General features: G+C 36.8%; 2 protein-coding genes across 2 annotated transcripts; both read right to left on the bottom strand.

Annotated features, from left to right (window-relative positions):
* Positions 1-5,082: 5,082 nt before the first annotated feature.
* Positions 5,083-12,477, bottom strand: LOC141336095 (NLR family CARD domain-containing protein 3-like). Its single transcript, XM_073841604.1, has 5 exons — positions 10,587-12,477; positions 10,294-10,467; positions 9,149-9,322; positions 6,095-6,141; positions 5,083-6,010 (listed from the first exon to the last, which is right to left on the bottom strand). The coding sequence occupies exons 1-5, from the start codon at positions 12,425-12,427 to the stop codon at positions 5,475-5,477; spliced, it is 2,772 nt and encodes a 923-aa protein (XP_073697705.1). The 5' UTR covers positions 12,428-12,477; the 3' UTR covers positions 5,083-5,474.
* Positions 12,478-15,940: 3,463 nt separating this feature from the next.
* Positions 15,941-20,399, bottom strand: LOC141336091 (NLR family CARD domain-containing protein 3-like). Its single transcript, XM_073841601.1, has 6 exons — positions 20,209-20,399; positions 18,159-20,093; positions 17,833-18,006; positions 17,450-17,623; positions 17,055-17,101; positions 15,941-16,959 (listed from the first exon to the last, which is right to left on the bottom strand). The coding sequence occupies exons 1-6, from the start codon at positions 20,379-20,381 to the stop codon at positions 16,412-16,414; spliced, it is 3,051 nt and encodes a 1,016-aa protein (XP_073697702.1). The 5' UTR covers positions 20,382-20,399; the 3' UTR covers positions 15,941-16,411.
* Positions 20,400-20,926: the final 527 nt, after the last annotated feature.

Genomic DNA, 20,926 nt, shown 5'->3' with positions numbered 1-20,926 from the left:
TTTTCTCCAGAATCAGTGATCTGTTTGAGGAAACACAATACATAGATGATACACAAAATGTTAACACATTAAGAAAAATAAATTAAAAAACTCACTTTAAAAGTTAGTAACTCTTGGCTTATTACTCTGCATACTCAATACATCAGATACGGAGTTAAAAATATGTATATGCATGAATTTCATGACATATTTTATCAGCACTGTGTTACAATACATCTTACGAATAATACATTATAGTACGACTTGTAGATTTTAACAGACAACAGCTAGATAGGATAGAACAAATTAATAGGCAAAATATTATACTATTTATTATTTATTATCATACAGTAACACAATACAAATAACGCAAGGTATGTAATCAGATTACATTTATTTCAAGGAAATAATAAAGTAACACATTGCTTTTAAATTTACATACTTTGTATCAGGGTTGGGGCCATTCATGAATTGAATTGGGAATGAATGGTAAATTCCAATTCACTTCCTGCGATTAAATTGGAATTGCATGCAGCTGACAGGAAATGGAATTGGAATGGAATTTGAATGTCAGGAAACAAAATTGAAATCAAATAAATTCCACTAAATTCCACTTGAGTTGCTAAATAAAATAATTTGATTTGATTTGCGCAATAGTTTATAGTACATTTAATATTCACATAAATCACATAAACAACAAAAATATAAAAGAAATAGAAAGTACTGTATGTTTAGTATGTTAAGCATGGTCATTTCACATGCTAAATTTCAGGAAATTATAATTTGATGCAATAAAAAGTGAAGAGTGTTTGTGAGTTGAGACATATATTATGTGGTAATCATATATTGAATGTATAGTACATGCAGAAAATTATCACCACTGTCTTTCAATTATTAATTCATAATGTACAGTTCTCATTTTTATTTATATGCAATCACAAATAAATGCTCAGAAACAGCAATAAACGGAATTCATCGGAATTTCCCTGAATTGAATTCCACTTCCTGTAATTCCAGTTCAATTCCAACTCTGTTTCCTGTAATTGTTGTTGAATTCCAATTCCATTTCTTTCTTTGAATTGGAATTGTTGAGTTCATTCCTGAATTGACCCCAACCCTGCTGTGTATGTAATGTAGCATCTTACTTGGGCTCAGAGGTCACCGTTCCATCACTCAGGACAGGAGGTAGCCTTATGGAATCATTACTCTTCAAAGACACACAGCTGGACACTGCAGACGCTGCTGTCTGAGTCTGATCTTCTCTCTCCTCATGGAAACTCATTGTAGAGGCAGTGCCTCCTTCTTTTCTCTCCAGAATCAGTGATCTGTTTGGGGAAACACAATACATAGACGAGACATACAATTTTGTAACATGGAAAAAAAAAATCTGTAAAACCTGAACAATTCTCTGTTATACACAGTTCTTTTAAAGCTACATAACTACATCACCTGGAAGCAAAAAGCTTGCGTCAGTAAAGGTAGCAGCTATGAATTCTCAATAAATATTATGTTCAAGCCACATCTGAGTGACAAATATTTAATTACATTACAGTAGATGTGTTATCAGTGTATTTTTGTGGCACAAAGTACAGACCTAAAATTAAATTTCTGTGCTTTAATATAATTTTGAAGATTTCCATCTAGAGAGCGTATTAACTTCCTGTAAAGTGTAATCATTTTGTGTCGTTTGTAAACGGTTTTGATCAGGTTTTGATAATGGGATGCTGGTTTAAGATGGGCCTTAGCTGGTCATGCGCTGGTTCATCCTCCTCAGGGCCAGGTTAAACCAGCTAAAGACCATCTTAAACCAACTAAAACCAGCATCCTAGCATCAAAACCTCCCCAACCACATGCTGTTTTTTTTAAAAGTGAATGCATTACAAAAACGATACATTTTTGTCACGTAAGACCTGTAGCTTGACAAATTATATATTTATAAATCACGTGGCTCTCTTGAAACAAAAACAATATCTAACAACATTTAAGGAACTTACTAGACGGTTTTTGAGGTTCTGGTAAAATGTCTTCAAACACGTCGTTTTTTTAAATGTGCGCTTTCACTTTCGTTTTGAGGACTTGCATTGAGCTACGCCCACAACGTGCATCTTTTCTCTTTTTTGCCTTAAAAGTATTTTAGCGAAAATTCAGCTGAAAATTCGCGCAATAACCTGTCAAGAAAAGTTCAGACCTAAGAAACATAATGTTGTGTTCTGAACTGTGCTTTGTTAGGCTATATTTTACAAACCTACAACACTACTTCTGCGGTTCTTTGTGGATATGCTTTACATCCACACGGAGTGGAGTTTTGCATCTTTTAACATCACGCATTATCTTTAAAACAGATTAAAAAAATTAACTTAATAGAATAAACTTCATTAAACTCTTCTGCACACGTCAGTAACTTGTGATGCGCGCACGCTCTCTCTCTCTCTCCTGCTCACTTGAAAAATTTCTTAAAGGGCCAGTGCAATAAACAGCACATGACATTGTGCTGAGAATATCACATGGGTAAAACTGCAAAATAAAAGAAAGATACATACATTTGTATTAAATGTGCCGCAGTACATCGTAAATTGCAGTTGTAGTAGCTTAAAAGGCTAATAAATTTAATTTATTCACAATTTTAATTGTCTTACCTCTAAATTGGTCATCTGCAAAGCTCAACTACTGATAATCTAAAAACTGATATCAAACCCTAAAGTAATTTTCTAAGTTCCCCGTCTAGAATGAACTTCTGCACAAAGACAGTTTTTTCGATCCCAGCGATGCCTTTAGTAAGAACAGTCTTGATTTGGTCTTTCTCCTCACATCCTGGTTCAGGTGAGGCTTTAAAGATGTCATTGCAGTAGATCTGAGTTTCTTGCGAGTGTTGTGTTTTGGCTGTTTTCTCCATCTGTAAAACCTCATGTTCTTCATTCACTCCCTCACTCTCTCCCTCTGTGATGTAGAGCTGTGTGTAGATGCTGTTCAGGAGGGTTTCATTCTCCTGGAGTTTCAGTCCCTCAAATAATCTCTCATACTTGATCTTCATGTTGCTTCTGTGCTGCTCTTTGACTCTCTGTAGTTCATCATTCACTGATTTCTGTAGATCTCCAGTCTCCTCCTTCAGGTGAGCAGAACCAGCTGAACTGGACCCTCTCATGATCTCCTTCTGCACTGAAAGTCTTCTGATGATCTGGACTGGTTCATGTAGAAACTGTGCCGGCTGATAGAAAACAGATCTCTTTTTATAAACTCAACATCTGGATGGAACCTAAATCAGATCAACAATGAAAAATATATACTATAGTTCATTAATAGACAACTGCACTGAGTGTAATATAATTTTTAATAGTATTCTTAGAATACATGTCCCTTAATATTGACATTAAATGCCATTTAAAACATGTGATCACCTAAACGTTGTCTTTATCTTTGTATTGCCTTAATGTGAGAATACAGGTTATCAAGATATTTAATGAAGATATTAATTTCACATTTAAACAAGCATATGATACTGTCTAAATCATATACTATACCTAATTAGATAAATAAACTTAGAAACTTACCTTGATTCTGTATTGATCATAGGATTGTCCGCATCTGTGTCTCTGTGTAAGATTCTTCTGTTTTACTGTCAGTCCCAGACTATTGTTCTGCTCTTCCTGTTTCATAAAAAGCAGACATTGGGAGTGTCATTAAAAAGAGCAAAATTTCATGTCAAAGCACTGAGCTACAGGGTCATTGTGCACTAGTTATTTGTGTTCCTGTTTCAAACCTTGTAGCTTCAATGTGCTGATTTTGTTCCTCTCTTTTGGTCTGTGGTCTGTCTCAGTGTTTGCTCTCATGGATTTTGAACTGTAAAACAAAGAAGGCTGTTGTGTCTCTGATGTAGCCTGCAAGATCTTAAAATTTAAGAAAGTAGAATTTATAATTCATCATTCAACATGTTGTCCTGCAAAAGTGTCCAGTTGCAACTCCTGCTGCAGGTGTGGCTATCCTCAGATTAAAGTATGTAAATACATGTATTATAAAGAAATACATATTAAACAAACAAATTGTAAAAGTGCACTGAAACGGTTTGGTTATTGTAATAAAAGTAAAAATATGCTTGTCTGATGGGTTTCTGTCCAGAAGGGGGCAGCAAGTGATCATCAGATCATCTAATGCCAATTCAGTTTGATAGAGTTAATTCAAATTCATTAATTTACTAAAACATTTTATTTTTACTTTTATTTCCAGCGTAAAACATTCATTTCGTCTTTAGGTATTTATTCATATGATGAGGAAACAAATTAAACTCCTAATTACCGTGTCAGTAAGCGAACTGATTAAGGCTCTTTAAAGATAGAAAGAGTCACAGGTCAATCCGTTTATGGGAATGTTAGTTTTTAAGGGTCTCACTTTCCAGACCAATGCTTTGGAAGAAGTTTAGGAGAACCATCATATCAGTGCACAGCAAAAGAAATGTTTTTCCAACTTAGATTTTTTGTCTTGTTTCCAGCCAAAATATCTAAAGATTCTTAAATCAAGGAGGATTTTCTAGACGAGTAAAAATTATTTTCTTGTTTTCAGAAAAAAAACAAGTCAAAATTAAGTCAGTTTTTGCTTAGAGCAAGCAAAATAATCTGCCAATGGGGTAAGCAAAAAAACCTTATTTCAAACAGAAAACAAGATTCTTCTTATATATACATATAAATGTTTTTATATTGCTTTTTATATGTAAATACATAAATAGTACATTTCAAACAATATTGTTATCCATTGTCTTTTTGTTCAATAAAAAAAAAAATACTTATCAATTTTCAGGAGGACAGTAAAAGTAAAGAAACTGATTCAAATAAAGTAGCTGAATACTGCAACAAGCTTCTACACTGCAAAAAATGCTTTTCTATCTTAGATTTTTTGACTTGTTTCCAGCCAAAATATCTAAAAATTCTTAAATCAAGAAGGATTTTCTAGATGAGTAAAAATTATTGTCTTGTTTTCAGAATATAAAGTCAAAATCATGTGCGTTTTTGCTTGAAACAAGCGAATTAATCTGCCAATGGGGTAAAAAAAATAATCCAGTTTTTTGTTTGAAATAAGATTTTTTTGCTTACCCCATTGGCAGATTGTTTAGCTTGTTCTAAGCAAAAACTTGTTTAATTTTGACTTGTTTTTTCTAAAAACAAGAACTTTTTTTACTTGTCTAGAAAATCCTTCTTGATTTAATAATTTTTAGATATTTTGGCTGGAAACAAGACAAAAAATCGATAGAAAAGCAGTTTTTGCAGTATAAACACAACTTTGCTCAAGGGCTGACATTTTAATCAGCCTCCATCCTTTTCACTTTGGAATAAGTGAATAAGCTAAGTTTTATAGACATTGCTGGATCAGTAAAGACACATTCATTTACACCGAACAAGGATGTGTTCATGTAAAACTTAAAACTGTATGGTAAAGAGAGATGCAAGAAATTTGTGAGAAATATGGAATGTGACAAATGTTCCATGTTTTTTCTTGTCTGCAGGTCATTAAATCTGACACAGACGTACTGAGGAGTTAGAATAAAAAACCGCAAATCCAGCGTAGAGAGGTTGAGTGAATGTGGTGTTGAATGTGTGTAAGTGTGTGAGTGTGTGTGTGTCAGAGACACTGTAGAAGGACAGAGAGCCGGCTGACCAGTCCACATACACTCCTACTCTACTAGATTGTGGTAAAGGTACAGGAACCTCAATGCTGATTTTATCATACCAGACAGTGTATCTGCCCTTAACACAGCTCAAAGTCCAGGACTTATCATTGAGTCCATAATCACAGTCATCACTTTTTCCTTTCCTGCTGATTGCCTTATACGCCACTGCTATATCCACCCATCCGCTCCATTCAGCCTCCCAGTAACAGCGTCCTGTCAATCTCTCTTGACACAGAACCTGCTCATAGAGCTCAAATCTCTCTGGATGATCAGGACACAGCTGTGGCTCTTCCACCAGTGTTGCCTTTCTGTTCTCCTCGGACAGAATGATTTTAGCATTTGCTGTGTTTGGATCCAGTGTGAGATCACAGGCATCTGAACACAAGAAGAGAGATGAGAACTTTATCCTAAACAGTGTTTAAGCTGTGGAATACATGTGAGAGTTGTGTAAAGACCTACATTTTCGCAGTCCTGGTCTGATCCTGAAATGTTCTCCATGATTCATACTACAATACAATACGATACAATATTTATTTATAAAGCACATTTAAAAACAACCAGAGTTGACCAAAGTGCTAGAATAATAAAATCTCAAACATAAAATGAACACAACAAAGGTATCAAAGTAAAAACAGCAATAAAAGCAACAATGGAATAGAGGTCACAAAGTATTGAAGGCGAGAAAGAAAATATACGTCTTTAGAGCAGACTTGAAGGCAGAGATAGAGGGGGCTAATCTAACATGGAGCGCTAGACTATTCCAAAGTTTCAGACCAGCAACTGCAAAAGCTCGATCTCCTCGTTTTTTGAGTCTAGGTCTAGGCACCACAAGTAAACCAAGATCACTGGATCTCAAAGTTCTGGAAGGGGTGTATGGACAGAGCAGATCTGTAAGGTACTGAGGGATTTATTTTTTTCTTTATTATTAAGGGCTTTATAAACGAATAATAGAATTTTAAAATCAATTCTATATTTAATGGGTAACCAGTGCCGTGAGAATAAAATAGGAGTTACTGACTCATACCTATGGGTACCAGAGAGCAGCTGCGTTTTGCACTAGCTGTAGACGAGAAAGAGAGGACTGAGAAACACCATAATATAGAGAGTTACAATAATCTAATCGAGTTGTTACAAAGGCATGGATCTCTGTTTGAAAGTTACTCTGTGATAAGAAAGGTTTCACTATAGAAAGTAGATGAAGATGATAAAAGCATGATTTTACTACAGCACTGATCTGTTTATCAAACTTCAAACTAGACAAATACATACACAACAGAGATTTAAAAAGTGTCAGAGAAACAGAACCTCACTAACATTAAAATCACTGTCACTCAGTGATTGAAGTGGGCCGGTAGGCCTTTTGCATACTGTCACTTTTTTCGTGCATACCAGCACTTCTGACTTGTTGCAAGTACTCAGAGTCAAAGCGTCAGTGTCTGGGTGGTTAGCACTGTTGGGGAACCTACTCTGAAACTTTTTAAACTACAAGCTACTTATAAGTTAAAGTAGTTAAGCTAAAGTCAAGCTACCCATCTGAAAAAGTGGCTACACTACAAGTTACTACCAAAAAGTAGCTAGCTACATTACAGTGATTTTTTTTTCACAACAACATATATAACTGAATAAGCATTTATGAGAAATGTAAAAGTAAAATATTTGTTATTTGAACTAACAATACAATACAATTATGACGTCGAAGACCATTGTTTTATTGCACACAATATTCAAATATCTCAAACTGTCATAGCATTGCAATAACATTTTTTTATTTATTTATGTAACTTAAATTAAGTACACAGAAGCATTTTCTTAAAAATACTCTGTGAAGATGGTTGCGTTATATATTGAACAACAGCTCACATGCAACTCTGGTGTGATTTGGGGAAAATAATCTTATTTAATTATTCTTAATTATATAATTAATCTTATTGTAATTGCGATTTGTGATATAAAATGTAATTTTTGAAAAATAAATGATCAAAAATAATAAGAATTAGAATAAAAAAAATAACAGTGCTCATTTTATTTTACAGAAAACAACTGTTTCTCTCTCTTTCTCTCTCTCTTAACATACAGGCAGCCTATAACTAAGTGGTCCTCACAAAAAGAGCCTCACTTGTAGGATAAAGTCAATAGAAGAGCCACTTTTGCCGCAAACCATCAAAAGTTACATCCAGTCATAAATAGCATGTCTGCTTATCAATCTGCCATCCCTGATGCATCTATGTCAAACAAGACTAAAGAATGTCATGAAAGATTGTTTAAATACCGCGTCCTTAGTAGATGATGTAATAGGCTCATGGAACCAGTGCTGGAGATTACGCATTACAAGTAACGCGAGTTAAATAATCAGATTACCTTTTTCGAGTAACTAGTAAAGTAATGCATTAGTTTTTCATTTACAAGAAAATATCTGAGTTACTTTTTGTTTCCTTTATGTATTTAAACCCATTTTTTTTACCATTGTCTTTGCCGCTGACCTTTGTTGATCCAATTTAACCATACCAATAAGCAGAATTTACATTAGAATAATTAACACTTGTGCTTAATTTTTTCTCCTACAGTTCTACTTTTCCTTCAGTCTTATTTACAGATTTTAAAAGGAACACAAAAATAATGTAACACATTACTTTCCATAAACAGTAACTAAGTAATGGAATTAGTTACTTTTTTAACAGAGTAACGCAATATTGTAATGCATTACTTTCAAAAGTAACTTTCCCCAACACTGCGTGGAACTGTGGAAGATGGCAGCATGATGTAAAGTTTCAATATGATGCTTATAAGAAGTTTGTTTTGTGGATAACACCATTGTACTAATTACTTCTTGTTTATTGCCTTCTTTTTTTGTGAATAAACTAAATCACTATGCGACATGTGGGACAAGGGGTGAAAATTCTGGAAAGGGAGTGGGGAGCAGCAGCTCAATTGCATTTAAAGATGCATGCACAAAAACAGCTTTTTGCTTACACTAAAAAAATTTTCAGGAAGGAATAATTGAAGGAATAATTGAATAACAATTCACTGAAACTTGACATACACATTTTAGGGGCATCTTGTAAAAAGAAGCATATTAGAAGCATATGATGTTGCCAAGTATGGTAACCCATATGTGGGAAAAAATGCACCTCAATTAACTCATCTTACACACAATTTGAAGCAATTTTTGCTTCATCACCTGGGGAGCAATTGGGGATTTAATGCCTTCTGCTCAAAAGAGCACTGTGCATCCACTCCCCTCACCTACTGGTACCAAATTTCGAACCTGCGATCTGTGTATAAGTCTGACTCTCTAACCATTAAACCATTAATATGGCAGTCTGGAGTAAAACCAATCCCAACTCTACTCATGCAAACACACACACACACACACACACACACACACACACACACACACACACACACACACACACACACACACCACACATACACACACACACACACACACACACACACACACACACACACACACACACACACACACACACAAAAGTTGCATATTACACCACATACTTGAGTATCTCTAGTTTATAGTCTGGATCCTCCAGTTTGTGTTTGAGCAGCTGCACTCCTGATTCTCCTGGGTGATTGTAGCTCAGATCCAGCTCTCTCAGGTGTGAGGGGTTTGAACTCAGAGCTGAAGACAAATAACCACAGCCTTTCTCTGTCACCATACAGCCTGATAACCTAAAAGAGATATGTATTATGCTGCAATACAATTTACATTTTAAAATTTAGAAACCTTTGAATTGCCATTTTATATAGCATTTACTACACCAGGGGGAAAACTCCATTTTCTCTGAATACTGAAGCCTGTTTTGTTTAGCTGCACGAACAAAGGGCATTTCAGCCCACCAAAACAGGCAGGGCCAACTGCCTATAAAAGTCGGCAGTGAGTGCCATTTTATTAGAATCTTGTGTCAGGTAAGTGACAGCGTCGACTCACATGCAGCTTTAGCTCGACCAGGTTGGTAATGAGCTGGTTTAAGCTGGTCATGTGATGGTCCCAAGCTGGTACTGAAGAAATATGGAGGGAGTTTGAGTTTTATCATGGAAGGGGTGTGCCTGTTATCCAACAGCTCATTTAAAATTCAAGATGGATGACATCACAAGAAGAACAGTCTTCATTTCGGACTCACACCCGGAGCAGTAGGCAGCCATATTGCTGCGGCACCCGGGGAGCAGTTTGGGGTTCGGTGCCTTGCTCAAGGGACTCACCTCGTGGTATAGAGTGTGGAGAGCGAGTGCTGTACATTCACTTCCCCCACCTATAAATGCACCTGCACAGCCTACAGAGGGTGGGATGCTACTACTTTGAAATTCAAACTGTAACTTAATCTATAAAAATCTATAATGGTCATTTGCCATTTGTCATTTTCACTAAGGACAGGTAAACATTATAAATTATACTATTTGTATTCATCATTTTATCAGTGTAACATTAAACTTAATTTTAAATTTGTAATGTTTTTTTAATCCCACTTAACAACTTTGCAATTCCCTATTGGTTAATTTGTCCATGAGGCAGTCTGAGTATGAGTCAAATTAATATTGATTGATTAGTTAAATACATTTCAAAAAGGATTCCAGAATGATTTTTTAAAGTATAGTCACACATTTGTGTCAGGGTGGGAATGAATCTCATTGTGTTTACAAACCTCAGTATCTCCAGCTGACAGTTCAAACTGTTCAGTCCATCAGAAAGAATCTGTACACCAGAGTCCTGCAGGTTATTGTTACTCAGATCCAGCTCTCTCAGGACAGAGTTTAAGGATTTTAGAGCTGATGACACAATTTCACAATCCTGAGCAGTGAGATTAAAGCCAGCAAGACTGATAGAGAAAAGCAGTTATTTTCAAATTATTACATTTCAAAATTCAACATGACTTTAATTCTTGTGAACACCATGAATTCCTATCTGTTACAGAAATATTGTCTTTGTAACACTCACAGAGCTTTTCTGCAGTTGTTCACAGCTGGTATCAGTCTTCTTCTCCCCTCATCTGATGTGTTGTATTTCTTGAGGTCCAGCTCATCCAGCACCTCCTCTGACATCTGAAGCATGTAGGCGATTGCTGAGCAGTGAGCAGGAGAGAGTTTCTTCTCTGAGTGTTTGTCTGATTTCACAAACTCCTGAATCTCTCTGGACAGAGAATCATCTTTCACTTCCAGCAGACAGAGGAACAGATTGATGGATCTTTCAGTGGAGAGTCCATGTCCATCTTTGATCTTCTCTTTAATGTACTGTGTGGTTCTCCTGATGTTCTCTGAGCTGTTCTCTGTGTGTGTCAGTAGATCCTGTAAGAGTCTCTGATTGGACTCCAGTGAGACGCCCAGCAGGAACCGCAGAAACAGGTCCAGGTGGCCATTCTCACTCTCAAGGGCTTTATCTACTGCTCTTTTTTGCAAATTCTGCAGTGAATCTAAACATGACTCTGTATTGATACTTATATGGTAGTAAAACACATGGAAAGCAGCGAAAAACTCCTGAACACTCAGATGGATGAAGCTGTAGACTTTCCTCTGGTGAATCACAAATTCCTCCTTAAAGATCTCAGTGCAAATCCCAGAATACACTGAGATGTCAGTGACATCCATGCCGCTCTCAATCAGGTCCTCCTCATAGAACATCACATTGCCCTTCATCAGCTGTTTAAAAGCCACTTCAGTAAGTTTCACAATCACTTCTCGGTTGGACTGCAAGACTTTCTCTGGATCTCTCTCTTCATACTTCTGGTTCCTCATGTTGATCTGAATCAGCAGGAAGTGGATGTACATTTCAGTCAGAGTTTGAGGAATTTCTGCACTCAGATCTTCTTCCAGGAGATTCTGAAGCACAGTGGATGAGATCCAGCAGAAGACGGGGATGTGGCACATGATGTGGAGGCTTCTTGCTCTTCTAATGTGTGAGATGATTCTGCTGGCTTGATGCTGGTCTCTGATTCTCTTCCTGAAATATTCCTCCTTCTGAGGCTCATTGAATCCCTGAATTTCTGTCAGACGGTTGATGTATTTGGAGGGGATCTGATTGGCTGCTGCTGGTCTGGAGGTGATCCAGATGAGAGCAGAGGGAAGCAGCTCTCCTTTCATGAGGTTTGACATCAACACACCCACTGATGAAGTCTCAGTCACATCACAAACTTTCTGATCATCTGAAAACATCAGTGTGATTCTGCTTTCATCAAGACCATCAAAGATGAACACAACTTTACACTCCTCATAAATCTTTGAGTCCAGATCTTGAAGTTCAGGATGAAAGTCCAGCAGAAGTCTGTGAAGACTGTACTGATGATCTCGGATCAAGTTCAGCTCTCGAAATGGAAGCACAAACATGAAATCTACATCCTGATTGGCTTTTCCCTCGGCCCAGTCCAGAATGAACTTCTGCACAGAGACGGTTTTTCCGATTCCAGCAATGCCTTTAGTAAGAACAGTCTTGATTTGGTCTTTCTCCTCACATTCTGGTTCAGGTGAGGCTGTAAAGATGTCATTGCAGTAGATTGGAGTGTCTTGTGAGTGTTGTGTTCTGGATGTTTTCTCCATCTGTAAAACCTCATGTTGTTCATTCACTCCTTCACTCTCTCCCTCTATGATGTAGAGCTGTGTGTAGATCCTGTTCAGTAGGGTCTGATTCTCTTGGAGTTTGTTTCCCTCAAATAATCTCTCACACCTGTTCTTCATGTTGCTTCTGTGCTGGTCTTTGACTCTCTGTAGTTCATTATTTACTGATTTCTGTAGATCTCCAGGTTCCTCCTTCAGGTGAGCAGAACCAGCTGAACTGGATCCTCTCATGATCTCTTTCTGCACTGAAAGTCTTCTGATGATCTGGACTGGTTCCGGTAAAAACTGTGCCGGCTGATAGAAAACAGATCTCTTTTCATAAACTCAACATCTGGAATGAACCTAAATCAGATCAACGATGAAAAATGTAAAAATATATACTATATGTCTAGTTCATTAGACAACTGCACTGAAAATAATAGAATTTATAATAGTATCCTTAGAATTCAGACCTCAGAAATACATGTCCATAAATTATCTTTTAAATAGCTCTTTAATATTGACATCAAATGTCATTTAAAACATCATGTGATCACCTAAACATGGTCTTCATTTTCGTATTAACTTAATGTGAGAATACAGGTTATCAAGATATTTAATGAAGATATAAATTTCACAAAGTCTAAATCATATACTATACCTAATTAAATAAATAAACTTAGAAACTTACCTTGAAATGTATTGATTATAGGATTGTCCGCCTCTGTAACTCTGTGTAAGATACTTCTGTGTTTTACTGTTAGTTCCAGTTTATTATTCTGCTCTTCCTGTTTCATAAGAAGCAGACATTGGGAGTGTCATTAAAAAAGAACAAAATTGCATGTGTTATAGTGTCATTGTGCACTAGTTTTTTTGTGTTCCTGTTTCAAACCTTGTAGTTTCAACATGCGCTGATTTTGTTCCTCTTTGTTGCTCTTATGGATCTTAGTATGTCTGTAAAACAAATAAGGCTCTTGTGTATCTGATGTAGCCTGTAAAATCTTAGAATTTAAGAGAGTAGAATTTATAATTCAGAATTCAACATATTTTATCCTGCAAAAATGTCCAATTGCAACTCCAGCTGCAGGTGTTACGGACATCACTGATCCCGTCAGTGCATGAGTGGCTTTCCTGGGATTAAATTACCTACATAAATGTATTATAAAGAAATACATATTAAACAAACACACTGTAAAAGTCCAAGCAGTTTGTTAGGTATACTTTCAAATAAATGGTTCAGTTGTTGTAATAAAAATGTGCTTGTCTGATGGGTTTTTGTCCAGAAGGGGGTGACAATGATCAGATCATCTAATCCCAGGGGGGACATTTCACACACTCTATCCTACTCTGTCCTTACTTGTACCCCACATACTTGAGTTTCTCCAGTTTATAGTTTGGATCCTCCAGTTTGTGTTTGAGCAGCTGGACTCCTGATTCTCCTGGGTGGTTGTAGCTCAGATCCAGTTCTCTCAGGTGTGAGGGGTTTGAACTCAGAGCTGAAGACAAATAACCACAGCCTTCCTCTGTCACCATACAGCCAGACAACCTACAGACACACACAGTCAGATCATCTACAGACACACATCAACATTGAAGATGATAATCCGTGAAGCCCTCTCAAACACCTGTGGAATCACTGTTGATCTTACTCATTCAAGAAACTGCACTTTTTTAGCCTGCAGCCATTGAAAAAAAAGGTATTTTTTAAAATAGTAACAAATGTGCTATAATATGATGTAAGATTTATATTATAAATATGCAAATTGCATATTTTTGCAGAGTTTTAGGATTGTAGAGCTGATGACATAGTTTCACAATGTTGAAAAGAGAGATTACAGCCAGCAAAACTGAAAGAGAAAAAAACAGTTCCCTATTCAATCAACCATAAAATGTACAACCTTATAGTTTAATCTATACATCTATTCATATAATATGTGAGCATCTGCCATAGGCATGGGATGATAACCGGTTTCAAGGTTTACCGCGGTTTGAAAAAGTCACAGTTTCAAAACCGCAAACAAAAAAGTTACACCGTTCCTATGATGTGTGCATTTTCTGTGTCGTCAAAGTGAAAGTGCAGGACTCTACTAGGTTGTGTGTGTGCGTACCTGCAGCGAAAACAATGCAGCCCCTCCCCCACCGGTTAGCGCTGCAGGCGCGTGTCTGTGATTGTGCACGTGTCCGCACTCCGCAGTCAGTGAGACTCAGCAGAAATATAAATTCAGGATGGCCGAAGGAGGTGAACCCCCACAACACAGAGTGGGAAATAGCAGACTATATGTACTAACGTTACGTTTCTGTGATTGAACATTAGCACAACAATTAAGTTAAAGTGAAATCACGTCTTTGCTTTTAAGCCTTCTGCTACGTTAAAGGTGCAGTGTGTAGGTTTTTGCGGCATCTAGCGGCGAAGTTGTGAATTGCAACAGTCCACCGCTCACCCCTCCCTGTACAGAACTACGGAAGACCATACAGGATTAAAATCTCACCTTTTTTGACAGCAACGAATAGTGAGATTTCTTTTAAAACGTAATTTAAGGAATTATATTTACTTAATCATTCAATAAAACTTTGTTATTGTGGATATTACTGTTACTTGTTCATCATTGTGTCAGTGTTTGTTTGTTTTTTTTGCAAGCTGATAATTCTAAGTTTATAAAAACATAATGGTTCATTAAGGTCTTTATGCACCCCTGAAAACATAGTTATTGCACCTCTGTCTAGAGATCATCTTAAATATTACACAGTGCACCTTTAACATCTTTTCAAAATCACGACATTAAAAAAAAAAAAACCTCGCTGGCTCTCACGTGTCTTTGAGTGTTTGTTTATTTTTGGAACTGTCACTAATGGTCATATTTTTGCTTTGATTAGTGATTGCATTTTTTCTATTAAGAAGGATTTGTTTTTGAAAATTTTATTTTGTTGATTATTGTTGAGCTGCAGGCTTAGGCTCACACAAGTGACTGAAATTTAATTTAATTAAGAAGATTCAATTATTTATTTAAATTATTTTGCTTGATGTTCCATGTTACAAAATGTTCTATATGTTTCCTAAAATAAAATATACTGTGTTCAGTTAAAAAAATATATATTTTTTTTTTTACCCAGACATTTAAATATAACATTGTAGAGCAGTAATTACAATACAGTTATACTGTGAAACCGTGATATTTTTATCCAAGGTTATCATACCGTCAGTATCTTAAACCGGCCCATGCCTAATCTGCCATGTATAGTATCAAGCAGATTTGTATTTGTTTGAATCTGGTTTATTTCTTTATTTTTTATTGTAAGCTATATAAAATAAGCGTGTGGGTTAAGAGTGAGGGACTCATACAATAACAGGTTGTTGTTGTTTTTCTCACTGGGGTTTAAGTTTCTTTTTCTTAGCAAAGAAAAAATGTAAACTGTGAAAAGAGCTTAACAAATTATTCAAATCCCAGCTATTATTAATTCATCATCAGTGAGCAAACTGGCAGTACACACAGAACTGTGTTGTGTCAGACTGCACTGCATGTATAGATGGTTGCTCATTATCAGATTTACCGTAAACAGCAGTACATCTGGTGGAACCTGCTCATAGGCATTTGTCTCACAATTAGTTCATAGAGAACAGGAGGAGCTCTTTTCATTTCTCAAACCACAGTTCTTAGACATTATAATTCCACCGCAACCTCGTGTTGCTTACAAAACACCTTTGACACCTGAGGCATGAAGAGAGAGCTTTCTCACAGAGAAACTAGGCTAGAACTAGAACACCAGAAAGATTTGATGAGATTTATTATCAACAGTTTAACTTTACAGTTTTGCACGAAAATCTGCACTTTCCCATGTCCATGAGAATCAACAGGTGAATACAGCACTAGAACATTTATGACTTCACAGAGAAATCCACAGATCAACCCCAAACCTGCTGAATGTGACTCAGACTATAACCTGCCTCTCATTTAGCAGTAGTTTAATGACTAATTGATAACTCAAGATTAGTGCATAAATAAAGACGAAATGTCACATTTGTTCTTTTATAATTTACTCTATTTAGTATTTTAACACACTGATGTTTTACAGAATGTTTACGTGCGTTATATTTTGCATTTACGAGTTTTGCAGTTAAAATCATTCATTATATAATGTATACAGTTATTCTTATAGATGTCATCAAACTTTTTCATACACAGACATATGACCAAGATTAAGATTGAGGTAGAAAGTCTTGTTGACCGATGTGTGTTGTTAAATCTGACACAGAGACAGTGAAGAACCAAACACCTTAAATCCAGCATAGAGGGGTTCAGTGAATGTGGTGTTGAATGTGTGTAAGTGTGTGAGTGTGTGTTTGTCAGAGACACTGTAGAAGGACAGAGATCCGGCTGACCAGTCCAGATAGACACCTACTCTATTAGATTTTGGTGCATTAGTTTTTATGTTTTTGCTCACATTATTGTGCCAATAAGCAAATCCATTACTATTGCAAAAAAGACTCCAGGATTTGTCATTGTATCCAAACTTAGTGACAGTCCCATCTTTCCTGCTGATTCCTCTATAGGCCGCTGCAATACGAGTCCAAGAGCCCTGTTCAACCTCCCTTGAGCCCCATTCAGCCTCCCAGTAACAGCGTCCAGACAGACTCTCAACACACAGAACCTGAGGAATAACAGCAAATCTCTCTGGATGATCAGGATACGGTTGACGATCTTTCATGTATTTGATCTTACGGTTTCCCTCAGACAGGATGAGTTGAGTGTGTGCGGTGTTTGGATCCAGTGTGAGATCACAGGCATCTAAATACAAGACGATAAAAGAGAGATAAAATCAGTTTAAAACTGAAGTTTGTTATCATTAAACATGCATGTCTGTGTCAAAAAAAAGAACCTACATTTTCGTAGTCCTGGTGTGATTCTGAAGCATCCTCCATGATCCAAACTAGAAAGACACACAAACATACAGACAAAAAGAATCATCAATTTTTATTCACATTCACTCCACTAATATATGCACTGTAAAAATAGTTTTTACTGTACATTATTTTAACTCATCAAAATAAGTTTAGCAATTTCAACTTTATTTTTTAATTTCTCTCCTTATTAGATTCAACTTTAACATATCATCTCTGCCTATTTTGCATTTATTTACTGTAAAATACTAGTCATCTTACAAAACAGCAGTAAAAAATATTATGCAAATACATTTGATGCGCTATGTATGGTTTTAATCAGTACATGCAGAGAAGTACTAGAGCTCCCACTGCAACTTAACTTGTACACCACATACTTGAGTATCTCTAGTTTATAGTTTGGATCCTCCAGTTTGTGTTTGAGCAGCTGGACTCCTGATTCTCCTGGGTAATTGTAGCTCAGATCCAGCTCTCTCAGGTGTGAGGGGTTTGAACTCAGAGCTGAAGACAAATAACCACAGCCTTCCTCTGTCACCATACAGCCTGACAACCTACAGACACACACAGTCAGATTATCACTCATTCAAGAAATTGCACTTTTTAACTCTGCAAGTATGGTCTTCTTAAAAAAAAAAGTATTATAAAATGATGCACGGTGCATGTAAAATGCAGACGCCTAAAACTGAACATTAAATAAAAAACATTAAATGCCATGACAAACACTCAAATGAATTTATAAATGATTAATGTTCTTGCACACCTCAGTATCTCCAGCTGACAATTTGGACTTTTCAGTCCATGAGAAATACTCTTCACTCCAGAATCCTGCAGGTCATTGTTACTCAGATCCAGCTCTTTTAGGACATAGAATGAGGATTGTAGAGCTGATGACACAATTCCACAATCCTGAGCAGTGAGATTACAGCCAGCAAGACTGAAAGAGAGTAAAACAATTATCATTCTGTCTCTGCAACTGGTGTTCAAATTATTACATTTCAAAATTCAATTGAGAACATTTCAAATGTAATTCCTTTCAGAGAGGATATTTTTGCTCTGTAGAAGCATTTTCTTCATTTCAACACTCACAGAGCTCTTCTGCAGTTGTTCACAGCTGGTATCAGTCTTCTTCTCCCATCATCTGATGTGTTGTATTTCTTGAGATCCAGCTCATCCAGCACCTCCTCTGACATCTGAAGCATGTAGGCGATTGTTGAGCAGTGAGCAGGAGAGAGTTTCTTCTCTGAGTGTTTGTCTGATTTCACAAACTCCTGAATCTCTCTGGACAGAGTCTGATCTTTCACTTCCAGCAGACAGAGGAACAGATTGATGGATCTTTCAGTGGAGAGTCCATGTCCATCTTTGATCTTGTCTTTAATGTACTGTGTGGTTCTCCTGATGCTCTCTGAGCTGTTCTCTGTGTGTGTCAGTAGATCCTGTAAGAGTCTCTGATTGGACTCCAGTGAGATGCCCAGCAGGAACCGCAGGAACAGGTCCAGGTGTCCATTATCACTCTCAAGGGCTTTATCTACTGCTCTTTTGTATAAGCAATGGAGTGAATCTAATAATGCTTCTGTATTGCTGCTTATGTGGAAGTAAAACACATAGAAAGCAGCAAGAAACTCCTGAATGCTCAGATGAATGAAGCTGTAGACTTTCCTCTGATGAATCACAGATTCCTCCTTAAAGATCTCAGTGCAAATCCCAGAATACACTGAGGTTTCAGTGACGTCTATGCCGCTCTCAATCAGGTCCTCCTCATAGAACATCACATTGCCCTTCATCAGCTGTTTGAAAGCCACTTCAGCAAGTTTCACAATCACTTCTCTGTCGGACTGCAGGAGTTTCTCTGGATCTCTCTCTTCATACTTCTGGTTCCTCATGTTGATCTGAATCAGCAGGAAGTGGATGTACATTTCAGTCAGAGTTTGAGGGATTTCTGCACTCTTTTCTTTCAGGAGCTTCTGAAGCACAGTGGATGAGATCCAGCAGAAGACGGGGATGTGGCACATGATGTGGAGGCTTCTTGCTCTTCTGATGTGTGAGATGATTCTGCTGGCTTGATGCTGGTCTCTGATTCTCTTCCTGAAGTATTCCTCCTTCTGAGGTTCATTGAATCCCTGAATTTCTGTCAGACGGTTGATGTATTTGGAAGGGATCTGATTGGCTGCTGCTGGTCTGGAGGTGATCCAGATGAGAGCAGAGGGAAGCAGTTCTCCTTTCATGAGGTTTGACATCAACACACCCACTGATGAAGTCTCAGTCGCATGACAAACTTTCTGATCATCTGAAAACATCAGTGTGATTCTGCTTTCATCCAGACCATCAAAGATGAACACAACTTTACACTCCTCATAAATCTTTGAGTCCAGATCTTGAAGTTCAGGATGAAAGTCCAGCAGAAGTCTGTGAAGACTGTACTGATGATCTCGGATCAAGTTCAGCTCTCGAAATGGAAGCACAAACATGAAATCTACATCCTGATTGGCTTTTCCCTCGGCCCAGTCCAGAATGAACTTCTGCACAGAGATGGTTTTTCCGATTCCAGCGATGCCTTTAGTAAGAACAGTCTTGATTTGGTCTTTCACCTTGCATCCTGGTTCAGGTGAGGCTTTAAAGATGTCATTGCAATAGATCGGAGTGTCTTGTGAGTGTTGTGTTTTGGCCATTTTCTCCATCTGTAAAACCTCATGTTCTTCATTCACTCCTTCACTCTCTCCGTCTATGATGTAGAGCTGTGTGTAGACGCTGTTCAGGAGAGTTTTATTCTCCTGGAGTTTGTTTCCCTCAAATAATCTCTCATACTTGTTCCTCATGCTGGTTTTGTGTTTGACTTTGACTCTCTGTAGATTATCAGCTACTTGTTTCTGCAGTTTTGCAGTCATCTCCAACAGGGATGCTTCTGTTTCATGCTGTCTTGGGTCAGAGGTCACTGCTCCAATACTGAGAACAGGGGGCTGAATAATGGATTTGTTACTCTTTATAGACACAAAGCTGGGTTCTGGAGATGCTGCTCCCCGACTCCTGATTATAATTAGCAAATACAGAAAAAACACACATTGTTTTCACACACGTTTTCTTGTGACTTTTCACTTAATAAACATTATTTTCTTGTGTCCAACATTAAATTTGGTCTCACCTGGCGTCAAAGATCACTGCTCCATCACTGAGAACAGGGGGCTGAATAATGGATTTGTCGCTCTTCATAGACACACAGGTGGGTTTTGGAGATGGAACTTTTCGAATTCTCTCCTCCTCTTTCTCTTCACAGAGATTCATTTTAGAGGCAATGCTGCTTTTCTTTTCATCCATTGATAAGGATATTACTTCTGCAAATACATTTATCCCCGGAGGAAAGAGCATTTACTGATTTATATAAAATATATATATATATATATATAATTTTTTTTTTTTTTTTTTTTTTTGGAGTGCAAAAACATACAACAAACAACAAAAAACAATGCCAACAACAAAAACAGCAATGATAATAAATGAAAATGAGAAAAATGACAATCTGAATAATAGTAATGTTATAAGTAGTATTAGCATGTTTAGAAATAATAGAAATAACCATAATTTGAAATAGTCGATGATGATAACGGTGATATTTTGTGATGACAGTAACAGTAATATCAATAATAACAGTAATAATAATAATAATAATGATAATAACAACAACAATAATACAAAAGATGGTGATGACAATAATATGTTGTGATGATGGTAACAGTGATATCAATAATATTAACAGTAAAACATAAATAAATAATAATAATAATAATAATAATAATAGAGACTGTGATGTAACGGTAATATTTTGTTATGATATTTTGTAATGACAGTAATATCACTAATAA

The sequence above is a fragment of the Garra rufa genome, chromosome 6 (genome assembly GCF_049309525.1).
Source record: "Garra rufa chromosome 6, GarRuf1.0, whole genome shotgun sequence".
NCBI classification, from domain to species: domain Eukaryota; kingdom Metazoa; phylum Chordata; class Actinopteri; order Cypriniformes; family Cyprinidae; genus Garra; species Garra rufa.
Note: the sequence above shows the minus strand (reverse complement) of the source record. Positions and strands in the feature narration are given on the sequence as shown.

Excerpts from the sequence above, each read along its gene's own strand:
- LOC141336095 (XM_073841604.1), bottom strand. The coding sequence starts at position 12,427 with ATGAGAGGATCCAGTTCAGCTGGTTCTGCTCACCTGAAGGAGGAACCT. Across the intron at positions 10,468-10,586 it reads AACAACTGCAGAAAAGCTCT|TCTTGCTGGCTTTAATCTCA; the intron begins GTGAGTGTTACA and ends TTTCTCTATCAG. Across the intron at positions 9,323-10,293 it reads TGTCAGCTGGAGATACTGAG|GTTATCAGGCTGTATGGTGA; the intron begins GTTTGTAAACAC and ends TATCTCTTTTAG.
- LOC141336091 (XM_073841601.1), bottom strand. The coding sequence starts at position 20,381 with ATGGATGAAAAGAAAAGCAGCATTGCCTCTAAAATGAATCTCTGTGAA. Across the intron at positions 20,094-20,208 it reads GCAGTGATCTTTGACGCCAG|GAGTCGGGGAGCAGCATCTC; the intron begins GTGAGACCAAAT and ends AATTATAATCAG. Across the intron at positions 18,007-18,158 it reads AACAACTGCAGAAGAGCTCT|TCTTGCTGGCTGTAATCTCA; the intron begins GTGAGTGTTGAA and ends ACTCTCTTTCAG.